The 19,726-nt window shown below is 42.2% G+C and overlaps 1 protein-coding gene across 1 annotated transcript in view; it reads right to left on the reverse strand.

Annotated features, from left to right (window-relative positions):
* COP1 (COP1 E3 ubiquitin ligase) overlaps window positions 1-19,726 on the reverse strand; it is a 159,794-nt gene that overhangs the window by 117,437 nt on the left and 22,631 nt on the right. Inside the window, exons 7-10 of the mRNA XM_054384528.1 lie at window positions 14,373-14,432; window positions 12,463-12,539; window positions 6,472-6,529; window positions 2,954-3,068 (exon numbers count right to left, since the gene is read on the reverse strand). Coding sequence (XP_054240503.1) covers window positions 2,954-3,068; window positions 6,472-6,529; window positions 12,463-12,539; window positions 14,373-14,432 — 310 coding nt within the window. The remainder of the gene's footprint in view (window positions 1-2,953; window positions 3,069-6,471; window positions 6,530-12,462; window positions 12,540-14,372; window positions 14,433-19,726) is intronic.

Raw genomic sequence — 19,726 nt, forward strand, 5'->3', positions numbered from 1 at the left:
AAAATGGTTTGGTTTAGAAGGGACCTTAAAGATCATGGTGTTCCAACCCACCTGCCACAGGCAGGTTCACCTTCCACAGGACCAGGTTGCTCAAGGCTTCATCCAACCTGGCCTTGAACACCTCCAGGGAGCAGCCATTCACAACCTCCTTGGGCAACCTGTTCCAGTGTCTCACCACCCTCACTGTAAAGAATTTCTTCCTAATCTTCAGTCTAAATTTCTCCTCTTCCAGCTTCAATCCATTCCCCCTTGTCCTAGTACTACAAGCTCTGGCAAAAAGTCCCTCCCCAGCTTTCTTGGAAGCCCTCTTCAGGTACTGGAAGGCCACTATAAGGTCTCCCCAGAGCCTTCTCCTCTGCTCTTGGTGCAGCTGACACATGAATACAAAAAGCAGTTTCACTGCATTCATATTTATAGTTCCAATTATGAAGAAAGATGTCTTCTACGAGGGAATGCTGGGAAGAGCCTCATTTGTTATCCTTGGTTAATAAGCATTATTTTAACATAAGCAGTTACGCATCACCAAGAAAGCACTGCATGAAATCATCCCAGTGTGATCTGTGAAGTCCTGTGTTCTGCAGTGCACTTGCTAGCATTTCCCAGGAAACTAGCTGGTCACATACAATCAGCTTCTCTCACCTTCCAGCTACTGAAGCACCCTCTCAGTGATCTGCATTCCCTATGAAAATTATTTTGCTATGCATGATGAGAGCCAATTCAGACACTGCTCTGACAAAGGTGGGATATGTAGATATATCTAAGTACTGTGTCCAGGTCTGGGGCCTTCAACACAAGAAGGACATCAAACTGTTGGAGCAGGTCCAGAGGAGGGCTTCTAAGATGATGAGAGGGCTAGAGCACCTGTGCTGTGAAGACAGGCTAACAGTTGGGGTTGTTCAGCCTGGGAAAGAGAAGGCTCCAGGGAGACCTTAAAACAACCTTCCAGTACCTGAAGGGGGCCTACAAGAAAGCTGGGGAGGGACTGATCACTGGGCAGTGATCAGACAAGGGACAGTGGTTTGAAACTAGAGCAGAGCAGATTCAGATTAGACACTAGGAAGTTCTTTACTATGAGGATAGTGAAATAGTGGAATAGGTTGCACAGAGATGTGGTGAAGGCACCATCCCTGAAGACGCTCAAGGTCAAACTTGATGTGGCCATGAGCAACCTGATCTAATTGGAGATCAACCTGCTCACTGCAAGGGGGGTTGGACTAGATGACCTTTGAGGGTCCCTCCCAACTTGATGTATTCTAGGATTCTAGAATTCTAAGAGTGAGCTCTTCTAAACTATGTTGCAGCCTTCAAACTTAAAGCCAAACTTTTTTAAAAATTAAACCAAAATATATATAGAGTGCATATATATTTTTATATACTTATATATGTATTTATTATATTTTTTTTTTTTTTAAGTGAATGAAACCGAAAATAAACCCATGGAGAAAAGGTAGGGTTTCTACCCCAGCTCTCTTGCTAACCTCTGTGTCCTGAAAGGTCAAGTCCTTGCCTTCCGAGGCTGCAAATTCTGTGTCCAGCTCTGGGGTCCCCCCCAAAAAAAAGACAGCTGTTGGAGCAGGTCAAGAAGAGAACCACAAAGTGATCAAGGGATTCTCCTGTGAGCACAGGCTAAGAGAGCTGGGCTTGTTTAACCTGGAGAAGACAAGACTCTGAGAAGACCTTATAGTGGTCTTTCAGTACTTAAAGGGGCTGATCAGAAAGCTGATACACTGTATCAGAGAGTTCAGTGACAGGATGAGAGGCAATTGTTTTAACTGAAAGAGGAGAGATTTAGTTGAGATGCTGGGAAGAAATTTACTGTGAGAGTAAACAGACATTAGAACAGGTTGCCCTGAGTTGTGCATGCGCCAATATTCAAGGCCAGATGGGATCAGGCTCTGAGAAACCTGTTCTAGTTGCAGATGTCCCTCTGACTGCAGAGGAGTTGGACTAGATCACCTCTAAAGATCCCTTCCAAGCCAAAACATGCTACAATTCTATGAAGTAAAGATATTCTGCTGCAGCAACACCTGCTTGGTTCTCTTGTCCCTAGGAGGTTTCTCCCACCTTCTGAGGGCTGGGCTGCTCCATGCTCTTCGCTGCAGCCTGCCTCCCTTTGTATGAACTACAGCTCACAGAGCTTGCTGCTGCGAATCTCTTTCCTGCTACAGCCCTTTGCCTGAAACTTTTTTCCCAGAGCTGGTTTCTTCCCCAGAGGGGCTGCAGAGCAAACCCTCCTTGCCCTCAAGACTTATTCATTTGACTTAAGAGAATCTTGTCATGTAATTAAGAACCATCCATCCACTCAGTAACAACTACTTTAGCTGCTGTCACGCTGTTACTCAATTATGAATGAAGCAATCTAGGCAATTGGGAAAACAGTTTCTAATTCTCCAAAACAAGCCTTAAACCTAAGGTGTGCCCCATGGGACAACACCACCGCTGCACACTCAGCTTTTATACTCCAAGCCATTTGTTAACTGAGGCTCAATCTACACAACAGAAAGCATAACCTCCAAGTGTCCTACTGCATGCTAAATGCAGGAGAATTTATCAATGTATCTTTATACCTCTGTAGTAAATTCAACTGTAATGGTTAACTACGGTGTTTATACCACATTTCTAGTACAAAGACAACCCAACCACTGTTTTCAAACCTTCAAATCTTCAGAAGGAGCATCAATTAAGTTATTTATCATGGGTTATGCCCTTCACAGTGCAGGATTGCAAAGCTATGCACGTGCCCCTCCAAAGCGACAGGATTAAGTTTGCTAAATTTAGCAACTTCAAAGACTGGTCAAGAAAAGCAAAACAGGATGAGCTGAGGAACACAAGTATGCGCCAGCATTCTCATGCAAGGAAGAAGTGAAAGCTGCTCTCTCAAGAGCAAGTCTTTTCTGAGGACTTTGAGAAGTAACTGATGTCAGAAGCTGAACACCACACAAGAGGAACTCACCTGAGACACGTGTCATCCTGGTGGAGAAGTAGCACTGCTCCAGGTCCTCAAAGTGAGCTGTGAGTCGCTTGCGTCGCGAGGCTAGTGTGCTGTTATACCATGGCTGCTTTTTGGCCTGAAAGGAGAAGAGAGAGCACTTCAGCAAGATAAAGCCAGGCCTGGGTTTCAGTTGAGTAGATTTTACCAAATTATGAATGATTTATGCATTACACATGAAGGGCTAGAAGTGCAAAATGACAATAAATGAAGATCTTGCCACTGCCCACAGTTATTCTCAGGGTCCTTTGTTGTACCCTCTAACCTGACAAACAAAAAAATCTAGGTTTAGAGGTTTTTTTTTCCTTGAGTCTTTACAAATTTCTTGATCTCAGCCTCTCATGCAGGACAGACATCAGCAACCCCTGGGGAGTCGCTTTTTGTATCTACAGAGAGATGGCAGAGCCTAAAGATCCTGGGCTTCCAGCTTCACAAACCAAACAGACTACAACAAACACTTCCTAGATTCCTGGCAGACAGCTCATTAAAAAAAAAAAAAAAAAGAGGTGTTTGCTTAAGAGTTAGTTACTAAATTATTTCTTTCAAAGCAACTCAGTAACTCTTTATAAAGCTAAGCAAATAAGAAGAGAAGCTGAAGACACCATGATGTTCAAAGGTTAATTGAAAAGGAGTCCATGAAACTCATCATTAAAGTCATTTCTCAACCTACCCAAGCAAGTAATAGCAAAGTAGAAGCAAAGCACTGAAACTAAGCAAGCTCTCCTGAAACAAACCCAAAACTGCAGTACTTCTCATTTTAATCACTAGTGAGGAAAGGGAACAAATCTTTGTACTACACAAGAAGCAGGAAGAGTGCCTTGCTTTAGTTTATACTTAAGAAGTCTCACTTGCCACAAACTTAAAGCTAATGGGGAAATAGCAAACGATTTGAGAAGCAGCCAGGTCTCTAATGAACAACATCCCTGACCATGTACAAGGCCACTCAGTGGGCACTAGCCAATCCCACCCTTCCTCAAGCCACGCAGGAGAATAGGCTGCCCTCATAACATCTACCAAGCACACCAACCAGAACAGATTTCAGCCCATTCGAATCCTGCCTATTCATGGAATCAAAGAAGGGTTTGGGTTGGAAGGGACCTCCAAAGGTCATCTAGTCCAACTCCCTGCAGTGAGTCCTCCACTAGATCAGGTTGCTCAGACCCTTGTTGAGCCTGACCTTGAATACCTCCAGGGACGGGGCCTCAACTACCTCCCTCATCAACCTATTTGTGTTCCACCACTCTCATGGTGCCGAACTTGTCCTAACATCCAATCTAAATCTGCTCTTTTCTCATTTCAAACTATTGCCCCTCATCCTATCAATACAGGCTTTTGGGAGCAGCCCCTCTGCAATATAACTCACATCCAGCAATGATCTCCCTGATGAGCCTACTACAAATCAAGATGGAAACAATCATGGCAAATATTTGGCTGCTGTGTGACTACATTTTCGCTCTTCAAAGGAAGATGTCCCCAGCCAAGGTCTGAGGCTGGCACATGGCAACCCAGTAGTGCTGGGGATCAATCTGCATTAACCTGTACCATCAGATCCTCCACAGCTAAAATTTTGAATTTCTCATATTTCACCAAAATATTTATTCAGTTTCTATGAAGTCTGCTCCCTGGCTGCTTGTTAAGCAAGGCTTGTAAATAAGAGACAAAAAAAACCCACCAAAGAAACCTAAGAGAAAGGAGAAAACATACCCAAGTAATTTTTATTCAACTGCTACAACTACTGTGGTTGTCCTAGATTAGGACATTTGTTAGATTGCTGTTATCAAGAGTATTTTTACTGTCTGAACTCCAGCAGGTGCTTTATGGAGTCCTCTAACAACTGTGGCAAAGCTTCATAACTACACACAACTCTATTTCTAGCAGGAAATATATGCCACCAAATTCCACCTGCAGAATTCCTATATGACTATCTACTTCTGAAGCTCATTTTCTGGAAAACAGTCCTGTAGCCTTGTGGTATTTAAATTCATCCCTAAGAACACCTTCAAGAGCAATGCACAAAGCACTTATGTTGAGAAAGTAAGGTGTGCTGTCCATTCTAGCACAACCTCTGTCCGCCAGCAGTACCCAGTCTACAATTTTGTTTTGCCATGACAAAACAAAGCACAAGAGGATTTATATTCTTCAAACTATTTTTTATGGTAAAATCTTGCTGAAATTAGACAACCTCTGAATGAACAGTTTAACTTCAAGAGCAGACTTTCAACTCCTCTTCCTTAAAGTTTAATTTGAAAAGCTGCACTAAGAAGTACAGATCTCGCAATCCTGAGGACAAAATGGGTAATTTGAAGACAAAAAAAAAAATTATTCTCACAAAATTAAGGCTGTCATGCAGAATGACTAGAAAGTTTAGGTTGCTTGTTTTGTGCACTTAACAATAGTATAGTTGTGCTGTTAGTTTTGTCTTTGAAATAGGAAGAAAAGGATGGAAACAAGTGGAGAACAAATACACTGTACCATAGCAGAGTACTGAACGTGAAGTCTCCACTCGCACTTCACTTGCCCTCCGAAGTGAGATAGAGCTGCAGTTCTTTGTTCAAACAAAAACCTCTTGAGACTACAGCAGCAGGAAGAAGCACTTTTCCCACGGACTAAGAGATGGATTTTTCTAGTTACCAATCAATTATACAGCTGCAGACCCCAAGCCTGCATGCACACAGGTGCATTAGCCCAAAAGTCTTTCTTCATATCAGATACCCTCCATCACGTAAGGACCACAAGCAGCACTTGTATGTGTTAATTTACCAGTTTGATACTGCTGTTGGCCATGGAGAGTCCACCAGAGAGCACCAAAGGCAACTAATAGTCTGCCTGGTTAAATCAAAGCTGTTTAACATTTTGGGAACTGATCTAGGTATCAGTGTCATCTTCCCAGCCCAGGTGAATAGCTCTGAGGTGAAAGTCTGTTGTCAGTGCTGCTTGGCATTCAGGAGGCCCCAGTACATTACATAGTTTGGAGACTGCCTGCCAAACAGCTTCACTGTATATGCAACTTTGTACTCTCTCTGTGATTTCATGGCAAAGTTTGTAAGGTCCTAAGCAAGGACAAACTACAAGATGACCACATGTTTGGAGAACAAATGTTTCTTGTTTTGAGAGCCAAGCTTGATCAAAAGTTATTTAAGTCAATGCAAAGGGTCAGGATTTACCTCCCTTCCCAAATGCTGCCCACGTGGGAGAAGAGATGAAGAGTAAAAAGTATCCTTTCTTCCCTGGAAGAGTCAGATTGGGGAATCAAGTCAGATGTTTAAAATATTACACCAGAATTTTCTGATGGTGTCAGGATGGGTACTCACAATCAGGCACAGTCATTCCTCTGCTGTGGTATTGGTTCCTCTTTGCCCATATACCAAGCTAAAAGCATTCCAAGACTCGAGTTGATCTGGAGATGAAGTTGTCTACTCTGTGCCCAACCTCCACCATGACTGTCCCATCCCTGCTGTGCACAGACACAGGTATTACCTTACCTGAGAGCTGCCACTGAAGCCTGGAGGCTGGCTGTACTCCGTGGAGTCAATAATACTACTGCAAAACCAAAAGAAACAGCCTGCTTAAATCACTGTACAAGCAGCCGTCAGCATTTTTAACCTGTTTGCTATTGCCCCCACCTCCCCCACTTCACATCCTACAGCATGATTTGCCTTGGGAAATCATTTTGCAGACAGGGAACTCAGGGTTATTTTTTGTTTGGGGGTTTGGGAAGGATTTAATTATTTAGTTGTTTAAATAGAGGGATTTCCTAGAGCAGAATGCTGTCATACACAGTTATGTCCAGTGCAATCTAGTAATTTCTAATTAGAATGCAAGAGCATCTCTTTTGTATGAAGCATGCAGGATGAGACCTTCTGAAACTAACATGCTACCATTGTTTATCAGTTCCTTGCAAAAAAAAAAAAAAAAAACCCACACCATAATAAATAAATAAATGAGAAGTTTAATGGCATAGCATTTAAAACAGCACTGTGAAGAGAAAAGCTAGAGAACTCAGCTGAACACAGACACTGGTATTCCCAGACAGCTGTGAAGACACACAAAATGACACAAGTAATTAAATCTAGAAATAAACTAAAAAATACTGACAGCCAGGATTACTGTTATCAGAAAATACTCCACCACAGATAGCAAAATAGTATCTAGAATGACATAACATACCTTAAATCACTATTTTCAAAAATATATGCAAACTCAAGAGATTTAACTTTCCAAAATGCCAGAAGATCTCCCCACACAAGCAGAAGCCAGATGGTTCAGTACTCTTGCACATATGGGCAAGATATTTAGCTGCCACGGATGGATTACAGCACCCTTAGCACTCCAATTGAAAAAAAACCCAGAATCACAGAATGTTAGGGGTTGGAAGGGACCTTGAAAGATCATCTAGTCCAAACCCCCTGCCAAAGCAGGATCACCTAGAGTAGATCACACAAGAACACATTCAGGCAGGTTTTGAACGTCTCCAGAGAAGAAGACACCATAACCACTCTGGGCAGCCTGTTCCAGGGCTCTGGTACCCTCACAAAGTTCTTATGTTCACATGGAACCTCCTATGCTCCAGCTTTCACCCGTTGCCCCTTGACCTATCACTGAACATCACTGATCTGATCAGTGCTCATCAAGAGCTAAAGGATGACAGTCAAGAGGATCAGGCTGGGTTCTTTTCAGTGGTGCCCAGTGACAGGACAAGGGGCAACAGGCACTAACTGGAACCCAGGAGGTTCCACTGAAACATGAGGAAAAACTTTTTTTCTGTGAAGGTGCTAGAGCCCTGCGGCAGGCTGCCCAAAGAGGTTGTGGAGTCTCCTCCCCTCCTCTGGAGAGGTTCCAAACCAACACAGACACTGTGATCCTGAGCAAGCTGCATGAGTGCCCCCAGCATTAGCAGGGCAATTGGACTGGATGATCTCCAGAGGTCCCTTCCAACCCCCACCCTGCAGGGATTCTGTGTAACATTCTGCTTAAGCATTGCTTTGGAAAGCTGAAGGTTTCTTCAAAAAGCTTTCAGAGCACTGCTCTAAGTCCAGGTTTGTGAAGATGTTTGCACCTATTGACGTTCATATAACAGCTGCCAGAGCTTGATAATACTTGGACATGAAACAAGTGGTTTGGCTGAAGTGTTGGTCAAGGCACCTGTAAGTCTAGAAGGGTAACACAGTGCTACAAGTGCTCAAGTATTTCTCTGAATGCTTTAAAGCTCCCCTAGAGGTGGGAAGAAGCAGAAACAGAAGATGAGAGGTGATTTTAAAGTCTCATTGGTGGTTAACTTGTACAATGAGATTGATTTGGCTTCTGTTACAGGCAAGACAAAAGCTGCAAACAAAGAAAACTGGGGATGAATAACAATCATTATTTGCTGTGAGCTAGTGCAAAGGAAGAAAACAGCAGAGCTGCTTCAGGCATGGTCAGGGACAACAAACTTTAAATCAGAATGTGGCCACATGAAATGATGAAGCAGGTACAGCTGATCAAGCCAGGAGCAGCACGAATAAGCCGCTCGACTGGGAGACAGGTACAGTGGCAATTAACAGCAAAACAGAGACTTAGAGCGTCTGGTCTCATCTGGCTGCAGGTTGTCTGGTGATGTAAAGCCTTCAGGAGTGCAGACATCATCTCCCTAACCAGAATACAAATTCAGAATCACTTCTGTGCATTACCTGTAGCTGATTCAAACAGGCACAGAATCACAGAATTGTTTTGGTTGGAAAAGATCTCCAAGATCTAGAGTCCAACCATCAACCCAACACCACCATGGCCATTAAACTAAGTCCCAAAGTGCCATTCTTGACCACCTCCAGGTATGGTGACTCTACCACCTTCCTAGGCAGCCTGTTTCAATGCCTGACCACTCTTTCAGTAAAGAAATTTTTCCTAATATCCAACCTAAAACTCCCCTGGCACAATTTCAGGCCACTTCCTCTTCTCCTATCACCTGATACTAGGGAGAAGAAACCAACCCCCACCTGACTCCAACCTCCTTTCAGGAAGTTGTAGAGAGCAACAAGGTTTCCCTTCAACCTCTTTTTCTCCAGACTAAGCAATCCCAGGTCCCTCAGCTGCTCCTCACCAGACCTGTTCTCCAGATCCTTCACCAGCTTTGTTGCCCTTCTCTGGGCCTGCTCCAGGACCTCAATGTCCCTGTAGTGAGGGGCCCAAAGCTGAACCCAGTATTCAATGTGTGGCCTCACCAGTGCCAAGCACAGAGGCACACGCTTGAATGTTTTCCTTTTTAAAAACAGGACAGAAATAATCAGCAAATTGCAAAATTTCCCTGAGTTCTCCTCTAAAAGCTGTAAAATTAGGAAAATGTAGGAAATTCAGCTACACTGACAAGACATGTTTCAAGCCTTGGAACAACAAAAAGGCAGCAACCCGCAGACCATAAACCCCATTTGTTACACCCTTATGGGGGTGGGAGGAGGGCAATCAGAACAAATGGAGGAGAAGTGGATGTAGATTTTGATAACTCAATTGGAGTTACCAGGCAACTCACTTTTAGAGCAAAACCCTTCCCCAGAACTCCTATTAGGGTGCTAGTTTGTTAGTGCTGTTACTGCCTGAATAAGCAGCCATGGAGAAGCCGCTTATTTGTATCTCCTGTTTGTACCATTTACTGGTAGGAAAAAACAGGCTGCCCGCCTGTTCAGGAAAACCTTCCCCAGAACTATTTGTTCTTTCCCCTTCTTCCTCTCTTGTGCTCTATCAGTATACAAGCCCAGCAATCTGCAACACTGTAAACAAGCGCTGCGCTATTACCCAATGTAATGTTTCATCACACCCTGCGCAAGCTGAACAGAAAACGGGAAGCTGAGAGCTGACTCTGTGAAACCTGGGACTTGGGGGCTTCTTTTGCTAAAGAAATTTATGAAGGAAGGTGGGGAGAGACAGAGTAATTTCACATTTTGGAGATGTAAAGCGAAGAAAAGCTACAAACAATGAAAAGAAACAGAGAATTAATGAAGCAAGCCTGTGATTTAGAGGAAGTAGATGAATAAGGGCGAGTCACTAGGGACCAGATAAAACCAAATTCCAGAGACCTCTATTTTCTTGAGCTAAAAATTCAAAGGCTAAAGACATGTCCTTCATCTAAGCACAAGCCTATGATAACCTTGTCCTATTTATAAGGCACATTAGTAAAATTTCATACAATTATATTTCATTAGCAGGGTGTTAAGCATGTTAACGAGTCGTTTTCCAATTTAAAGATACCAACTTAATTCAATGGTAAGTTAAAAAGTCTCTGAAAGTTGAATAACATTTGAAAATGGAAATGAAACAATCTCAAACTATATTTGTATTTCATTCACAGAAATTCTAAAATGCACTCTGGAGATTAAATATTTCACTTAAAGCTGCAAAAAAAAAAAAAGATAAATTAGCATATTTTAAAGTTACTACCAGTTGTTCTGCAGCATTCTTTTCAAGGAAGAATCAAAGTTACAGGCTTTGAGACACTCTCCAAAACCTTAATGTCAAAAAAAAATTAATTTCAAGTGGTAGAACTTCCTGGAATCGGAGTTCTGGTAAATCAAACCACCTCAATTACTTGAATTACGCAAAACTATTGAGAGAGGGCAGGGACAGAAGGTACAAGAGTCAGAGAACAATCAATGCCTTCTCAAGACACTTCTTTCGGGTACTATTTTCTCTTCAACTATTCATACCTACATCTTACTGTGGGAGAATCATTGAGAAACAAAAAAAGGGTCTTCTCAAGCTAAGAGAAGGCAACAACCCCACATATCCTAGAAAAGCCCCAACTATGTTATTATATCACAAAACCCAAAAGTTCAAGACACAGCTCAGATGGAACCAGACAAGCACAAGAAGTTTGGGTATGAAAGAGTTCACGGTCTCTGTACCCACCATAGTCTAATCCACCACCATCTCCCAGTAGACCTCAAGTGAAGCAGATCTATTCAAAGACACTAAGGTATTTTGGACACTATCTTATATCTTCAAACCAAGAACTGAGGATGATTGACCCTAGGACATGAAATTGACAGGCATAAAGGAATAATAAATTGTCAATAGACTGAAAGCAGTGTAGGTCTCATGCAGATTATTTTTTTTCTCCAACTCTTTCACCAAAAGTCTTGGTCTGAAAATGATATTCCAGGTTTCAACAGATTCAAAATGTTCTTTGGAAGCCCTTCTTAGCTTGGCTCAAGTAATAGAGATGCATTTTAACACATAAGTACAATCTTCTGGATTGAAAAAAAAAAAAAAAGTGTTGAATACCTTCAGGACAAGAAGACATTAACAAATTCAGGCCAGCCAGTGCTCAAGCTCTCCCCAAGCAGCAGTACCACGAAGTGAAACACAAGCAATCTCTTTACTAGCCAATAATCAGAAAACTAGTAGAATCTGACAAGAATCTGATCAGCTTCATGGCAAAACAGCAATAACTCAAGTTCAAAAACACACCTGTACCCAAAAGAATCAAGCAAGCAGTGAAGAACAGATTAATAGATACTGACTGTTCCATCCACCTTGATCACATTCCTGTCCTTTCCCTCATAGCCAGCCAGAGCTTCATAGAAATACGAGAGATTCTAGTCTTGGTGTCCAGAAGTAGCATCCTGGTAAGAAACCCTAGCCCATATTGCTGGGCTCCTTACCAAAGTACTATACCTAAAACTCTGTAGGGGAGGAAATCTGATCATTTTCCTTCCTTACTTCTGGGCTGTTACGTTTACAGCTGCTAATGGTAGGAAAGGCACCAGTATGGTTTGTAACAAAAGACAACAGTTTAGAGAACTATTAAGATTTAGGAGAGATGATAATGTAATAATATAACTTGGCCAAATGAAATCTGAGGTTTCTTAAAACTGAAAAAAAACATGGGCATAAAGAAGCAGAGCGCTTCAAACCCTGGCATGTGCAACTCGGACACATGAAGCATCTGCAATTTTATCACCAAGAAGCCAGACTCCATGACATTCCAGACTAAAATCCACACTGAAATGGTGTTATTAGAAAGACATTAAATCAAAACAGGCAGCAGATAAACAGAACCATTGAGCTGTATGTGTTAAATTTCAATCCTGTAAGCCTATACCTTTAGGGATGCACTCTGAGTGAGGAAGCCAGAAGACACCATCATACAAAATTAAGACCTTTCATATGCCAAGCAGAGCTGCCTAATGTTCAGAAATGGTAGTATGTATTTAACAGAAATATTTCATACCACAGCAAAGACTTATGACTCAAGTTAACTAATTCCTATCACATTTAAAACCATCAGCTTTCCATACCATCTGCTTTAGGGGTAGACTCTTCATCCTACTGCAGACTCAGATGGCTTTTTCTTCACAAAAAAGCTTGTTCCAACCAAAAACACAACAGGAAAACACTGTATAGCACTCAAAACTTGTGTTTTGGGGCGTGGCATGGAGAGAACTAGCAAATATAGTGCAGTATGCACAGCTTAAAATCCAAGTTGTGAGTTGCAAACTCCATACCTGTGTGAAGGTGAGGGAGCCTCAAACTGTGGCACCGTACTGTCCTCGCTGACTGGGGAGTACAAGCCACTCATCTCCTGGAACAGAAAGCAAGCCACATTACAGCAAAGCTGACAGAACAGGAAGAACAGGCACCAGCTGATACATGGTGGCTTTGTTTTCCCAAGCAGATAGCCAACTGTACCCACATTTATTCACCTCCCGTTATTCAATTCACATTGAATTTTTTTTCCTTATCATTCAGAAATGCCATAACTGCAGCGGGTTTTGCCCCAAAAGAGGTAGTTCTAGAGTCGGTACTCCAAAAATCAGTGGATTTGGTTGCCATCAAAATGTCTCTAATTTAGCATCTCCCATAAATACAGTAAAACAAGCTGTAACTGCATTTTTGAGATACCTGCAGACTTATCTAATGCATTTGCAGTTAGAAAGGAAAGCTGGATATGGGTCATGGAAAGAACAGCCAGAAGATGACAGGGCAAAGGTGACACTGTGCCTGAGACTTACAAAGGGATCTATCAGTCTTCTGTGGGGCAAGTGCACACGAAAAACTTTGGATACGAACCTGGTTTTGTCACTGCCAGACTAAATCACTGCTGTGTACCCAGTATGAGATTGTACCTTTCATCTGTTTGAGAAATGGAAGCTATGCAGGATGCTGCAGCTCATTAGTCAGGGGGGCAAAGTGTTCCAGGACATTACGGGTGCTTTTCAAAGTCCCACTAGGGGCCCATTAGTTCTTAGGCAGAAAGCAGGATATTTGCAACAAGAGAGATCCCAGGCTTTAAAGGTCAGGACCAAGGTCACTCTCACACACCAGATCTGCAGCCCAGCTGCAGTCCACTGAAGTGCCTGATTAAAGAGCAGAAAAGCAGCTAGCTAAATATTCTTCCAGAGATCCTGCAGCTTTGGGAATAGCTTCTCCTAGGTCTGAAGGCCTATTTTACCAGTCTGAAGGAAACATGCTAAGGTGTATTTATTTCCTGAGAGCTAAGAAACATTTAGGGAAATAGGCCTGAAAAATGCTGTTATCTGCCAAGTTACAGTTTGCATAGCTATCAGCTGAAGTTCCTGCAGTTGTCAGTTCTATTTATATTTTGATAATTCATCAGCATTTATATAAATTGGAAGTGAAGCAATTTAAAAGGTTTTTGGGCAGTCGTTGGGAGCTCGTGCTGACTGCTTGAGACAAGCAAGGAAAGCAGACCTGCAAGCTGATTCCCAAGAAGCTTTACGGGAATGCTATTTTGAGAGGTGGCAGTCTGATGCATTCCTGAAATACCAGTTTCTTACTGAGATCAAAACACTAGAATGATTAGAGGAAAGGACCAAGACGAAACCTAAGGGCTCAGAAGGATTGAGCTGATAGATTTACAAATACGTGGAGAATAATTTTTAGCAAACATCAAGAGATCTCCATCATTAAGGAATTAAGAAAATTCTGTCAAGAGGTAGCAGATTGCTTCTGTTCTGACATGCAGCAGGAGCTGGTTCTGCTCCTACCCAGTCTCTGCATTACAGCTCTTCTGTGTGCTAACCAATACATCTCCATTTTAAGAGTGGCAGGCTGCTAAGATTTACACAGCCTGTGCAAACAGCCAGAACAGTGCAACGTACCAAAATACTAAGTGATGAACTGGCTGTTGATTTCCAGCCATTATTCTTAAATACCTGCTCCCAACACAGGGAAATAGAAAGATATGATTATATAAGAGCTAGGTTTCAACAGAGCCCCCTCTTACCAACCTGCAGCTCGCACACAACTAAATGAACAAATTAAAGTGCATTATCTGTTCATTTTCCCATTACTGACTCAAATGCCATAAATTTAACACAGCAGCCCCACAGCAAGGCAGACAGCTTGATGAAAATGAAAAATTGCCAGTCAGAACAATGCCTGGGCACCTCACCTCTACTCGTTTAATATCTTCTTCCAGAACACTTAGCTCCTTCTGGATCTGCTCCAATTGCTGTGGATGAGAGAATGAGAGAAGTCTAAATCAATCTGCACTGCAGCATCAAGATAAATTACCATCTTTTCAGAGAGGTACCTCAACTACCTCAACTGGCATGCTACACAATTCAGAAGTCACTAGGCAGGAAGTTCACAAGCATAGATTAACATAAGTGTGCACACAAACCACATTCAAGACCAAGCTGTTAACGTGAAACAAGAACATGAGGCACTTTGATGTCAATCACAGAGACTCACATCATTCAAAAGCTATTATGCTTCTCTAACATTTTTCACACAAAGTAGAACTGGTTTACAAACACTGAAAATAATTAGGAAAAAAAAAGCAACCCATCATGAAAGACAGTGATCATTTCACCCTTCAGCAAAATCCAAGTTGTTTGGCTAGAAAGGATTAAGAGTATTTCTCCTGCTGGCAGTTAGCTGCCATTTGCCATTTTAAATTTGGTGATAAAATCTTTGGATTGCTGAAAAAACATCTATTATGACCATGGAGAGATTTGCTCTTGGAACCTAGCAAGTGCCATGTGACATTTCTTTCAAAGGTGTGATACTTACCTTAGATTGCACCATAAACTGCAGTCAATTTGAGGGCTACCCCTGAATGGGTCAACAAAGGACTTCCCCTCTCAACAGCCAACAACCCTTTTCCCTTTTTTGTGTCATAAGTAATATTTTTCAGGCTTTTCAATTACTTTTCTGTCATTCAGCAACCTGGCTTTGCACATTTCTAGCAACTGTGAAGTCACAGACCTGACAGCTATTTACCCCAAAGTGAGAGCCATCATCTATGTCCCATCTCTAATTCCATCCCAATCCAAACACCGACAGAAATTACAGGCTCAAGACGGAGCCTTGCAAGTCTTAAACACTTTTCTAGGTAAAAGCTCCAAGCCTAAACAGACAAAATTCAGCTTCCATGTGCATCTGGTTTACTAAGACGCACATCTAATGAATACATCAATAACTGGAAGTCCACTTGACTCTTCTCAACTCACAGTAAAAAAAACAGACAACCAGCACTGTGGCTTGTGATCAGAACCTGTTACCAAGTCCACTGAAAGCTTAAGCACAACACATTCTTTGAAGGCCAAACAAGTTTTTGTCATTTTCAATTTACAAGAGAACATTAAATTGCCCAACCCCGAAGTTAGTAGTATTGCAAGACATACTACACTTAGCATGACATATTCCCAAGAACATTTGACAAGTTACTCCCAAAGACTTATTCACTCAAGTGCTTAAGCTTGACTCGAAGTGGCAAAAAGCCTTGCTCTAAAAACACATTCACCACTTAAGCTTCCACTGCTGATCCGCATTCCAAGTATCTCTGTGCTCTGCCACCACTTTCATTTACTTTTTCAATGTTAAAAGAAATAATAGCCTGTCCTTGAAGACAGAAGAAAAGACTGCTGGGTCCACATCTACTTCTAACATGGATGCTTCTTCCTTGGAATAAGACGACATTGTATTGATATCCTAATCTCTCCACTCTGAAGATTTCAGTTTATATTTAATTTGAGTCACAGACAGCACATGTTTAATGATTTCGAACTAGACTGCCAGAGATAATTTATAAACCACTACACCATAACAGATAATTCCATTTTCGCTTGCAAAACCTACAGGCAAGAATAGCAGGTGGTGCTGCAGCTCCAAGATTAGTGGTAAAGTTAAGCGACGCTTGCACAGCATGGGTCCTGCCTGCACTCAGCTCTAGCAGACAAATACCGTTAGTTGCCCATTTTCCTAAGTCCCATTTAAAAAGAAGTTAGACACTTAGAAGTTCCAAAATTACATCAAGGAAACCTACAATGTACTGGCTCATAGCCAAACTGGGTAACTGAAGAATAACTGTGTTCCCATCACAAACAGGAGACCCTTTCTATAGGAACAAGAGCAGGGACCTTTATTGTCCAACTTTTATTACCTATTCACAAAGCCAAAAGTACAAGATCAGGGACTTCATTTACTAACTCTTCCTTCTAGTTACATTAAGTAATGCATCTGCCATAAACATAATAGTAAGCCTAAAAACTAGGCAAGTTCATGCTTATCTTCATGAATTCATAGAATCCTAGAATGGTTTGAATTGGAAGGGACCTTAAAAGATCACCCAGTTCCAACCTCCCTGCCAGGTTGCTCAAGGCCTCATTAAACCCGGCCTTGAAAACCTCCAGGGAGGGGCATCCTCAGTCTCCCAGGACAACCTGTTCCAGTGTCTCACCACCCTCACTGTAAAGAATTTCTTCCTAATCTCCACTCCAAATCTTCCCTCCCCAAGCTTCAATCCATTCCCTCTCATCCTACCACCACAAGCCCTTGTAAATGCCATTTTAGAAGAGCCTTCTCATACCATCAGCATCAAATGAGTTACTAATGCCTGTACCAATATTTTTTTCAGTATGTAGGCTCAAGCTCTTCATGGTTTAGCTTTAATCCATCAAAGACCTTAAATCAGTCCACATTCATTCCAATTAAGCTTTGACAAATGAGACTACTGATTTATAATTGCCAGCCATTGAGAGACATTTAAGGAAAGCAAAATGAATTATAGTCCTTGCAGTAGGATCCAGATTTATGGGCCTTTAATTTGATTTTCTTTATGGTGGACACAGACAGCAAGCCAAGTCCTATTCCAATGATGGGCAGTATCACGCCTGTCAAACTTTAGATTAAGTCTGCAAAAACACTTAAAATGAACAACAAAATGTATGCTAAGATAAAAGCATATACTATTAACTTTCTTCAAACACTGATACCTGCCCAGAACTGGAAAAGCCTTCAGTTCAGCAGTTAAACCTCCTCATTTCAACCCCACTGAAAGAGCTACAGCACATAGGCGTGCAATATTGTGGTCCTAAGTTACATGTACAAAAGAAAAACAAAGATCTCAAAATACGCTATTCTTGTAATCTCCAGAAAATGGATTTCAGACATTTGAGTCAAGATGTAGCAAATGTAGGCTCATATAGGTGTTTCTGGGTTTTTTTTAGGTAACCTTTCAAGATCCAAATCCCTTTCACAAGGCAGTCCCCTCTAAAATCCTCTGGTTTGAGCCTCTAGTTATCTTATACACCCACACAGAGCTCTTCAACGGCAATTCTCAGCCCTGGACTGTGGACGAAGAGAAATTCCCTGCTTCGGTTTGTCAGAGACAGGGACATCCCACCACATCCCTGAATTTAAACATGAGTCTCTTGGGTGGAAATATTAATCTGAATTTACACAATGCTAAACACTAGGTCATGGTCAGTTTGATTTCAGTTGGCTACCTACAAACAAGAGTAGCTGGGCACAGTGCTGAGGTTTCATCCGTGAGCTTCCTGTTTTTCCTGAACTGAGGGTCCCTCAGGAGGCAGTGACTTCACCCTTTGTGTTTGTAAAGCACAGACAAGAGGTCCTGACTGGGTCTCTTAGTGCAAATTCTAAATGCTTGCAAATAACTAAAAGCTCAGCAGAGCCTCCCAGTGCCACACATGCAGCCTAGAAAAATGCAGGAGAGGAGTTGTACACCCTTGACCAACTGCCTTCCTCATTCTAGGAAGACCACACATAAAGAACAGCACAAATTTTCTAGAGAAACACCGTGAAATCACCAACATTACTCTACTGAGCAGCTGAAACTGAGCATCTAGATTCACACTTGTAAAAGCTCACAAGTTATGCTATCTTCAATCATACACCTTCAAGACTCCAAGCCAGCTGTCTTCTGCATTCATCACACTATACACCATAAATCCAGACAAACAGATGAGACTATCACCAGAGGGAGCAGCTTTTTTCCTCAGGCACATGGAGCCACTGCACTCACCAGGACAGGGTAAACAGTACCATCAGTCCAGCTGAGGAGGATAAAATCAGGTAGTCTCTCTACTGTAGATAATCCCTTCATTACATCCCACAACTTCATCCATCCAACACAAGCAGAGGGCTTGGCAGCAGTTCCTGCTGCTGCTCTTCCCCCTCTGAAACTCTTTCAGTCTCTGCTCGCTGTCCCAGTTCATGTTGATGGTGTATGCAGAAGGAAATGTATTTGCTCTGTGGCCGTAACCCTCACACTGTAAGAGTGGTTGTAGCGGCTCACACTGACACACCAGGCAGGCCAAGATCCTTAAAAGTTCTGTTGAAGGACAGGCCCTTAAACCTGTCCTAGGCAGGAGCTGTGTGGTGAGTTCATCACCTGCCTAGAGGCATACCTTTGTGACCTGCCCTAGGTGATCCTGCTTTTGCAGGGGACATGGACTCAATCTTCAGAGGTCACTTCCATCCCCTGACATGCTATGATTCTAGGAGCACAGGACCCATGGCACCATTTTGGGTCATCTTTCAAAACAGGTTTGTATTTGAAGTCCTGTTGTGCTATTCTCTTCACCCACCCTCCCCAAAGAGCCTGGATGTTAGAATAGTGGTGCAGGGAGCCAACAGCCACAGGAAGGTTTAGAATGGATACTAGGAAAAATTTCTTTACTACAAGAGTGGTCAGACATTGGAACAGGCTGCCCAGGGAGGTGATGGAGTCATCATCCCTGAATGTGTTCAGGAAATGGTTTAGTGGCCATGGTGGTGTGAGGTTGACGGTTGGACTCAATCTTAGAGGTCTTTTCCAACCAAAACAATTCTATGATTTTTGGTCCTTCAACTTGTCTAACAAACTTGAGTACAAACTTAAGTATCAACAGCTGAAGGTACCCAGTGAAATAAATTTATTTCTGTAGGGCTCAATACCTCAATGGCAACTCTGCAGTGAGAAAGATCCATTTTTCCCTCTGGAAACCAGCTGGAAATCTTACCTGATTGGGTCTTCCTTCCATTATTTTGGAAGGATACAGAGCCTGTTGTAATGTAGAGGGCAACTACGATAAGGAAGTCATCTTCAGAGTTTAGAGAGAGATTCAGCCTTTGCAATTAATTACAGATCTCACTTATTTTGACACAACACTTCACTAGTAACAAGTCTTTGCACAAGGTGCCAGGTTTCTTCCAGTAGGAAAAAAGAACAGCAGAGCCTCTGCCAGTTACTTCCATCGGTGAAACAGGGCATCCAAGCCTTTTAGGCTCATAGGCAGTCCATGTGTTACACATTTATCTACAGGGAATATTATTCTTCTCTGATCAATGCTTCCTCCAATTGGAAAATATTTCCTCTTAACTGGGGAAGAGCTAAAAAAAAAAAAATAAACATTTAAGAGCTACATCCTGGCTGAGCTGCTTCACACAATTCTAAGGGTAGGAAGGAGATGGCTGGCTGATCAAAAATGTTTCCTAACTTGAATTTTCCCCTCCCTT

The sequence above is a fragment of the Indicator indicator genome, chromosome 10, assembly GCF_027791375.1.
Source record: "Indicator indicator isolate 239-I01 chromosome 10, UM_Iind_1.1, whole genome shotgun sequence".
Classification (NCBI taxonomy): domain Eukaryota; kingdom Metazoa; phylum Chordata; class Aves; order Piciformes; family Indicatoridae; genus Indicator; species Indicator indicator.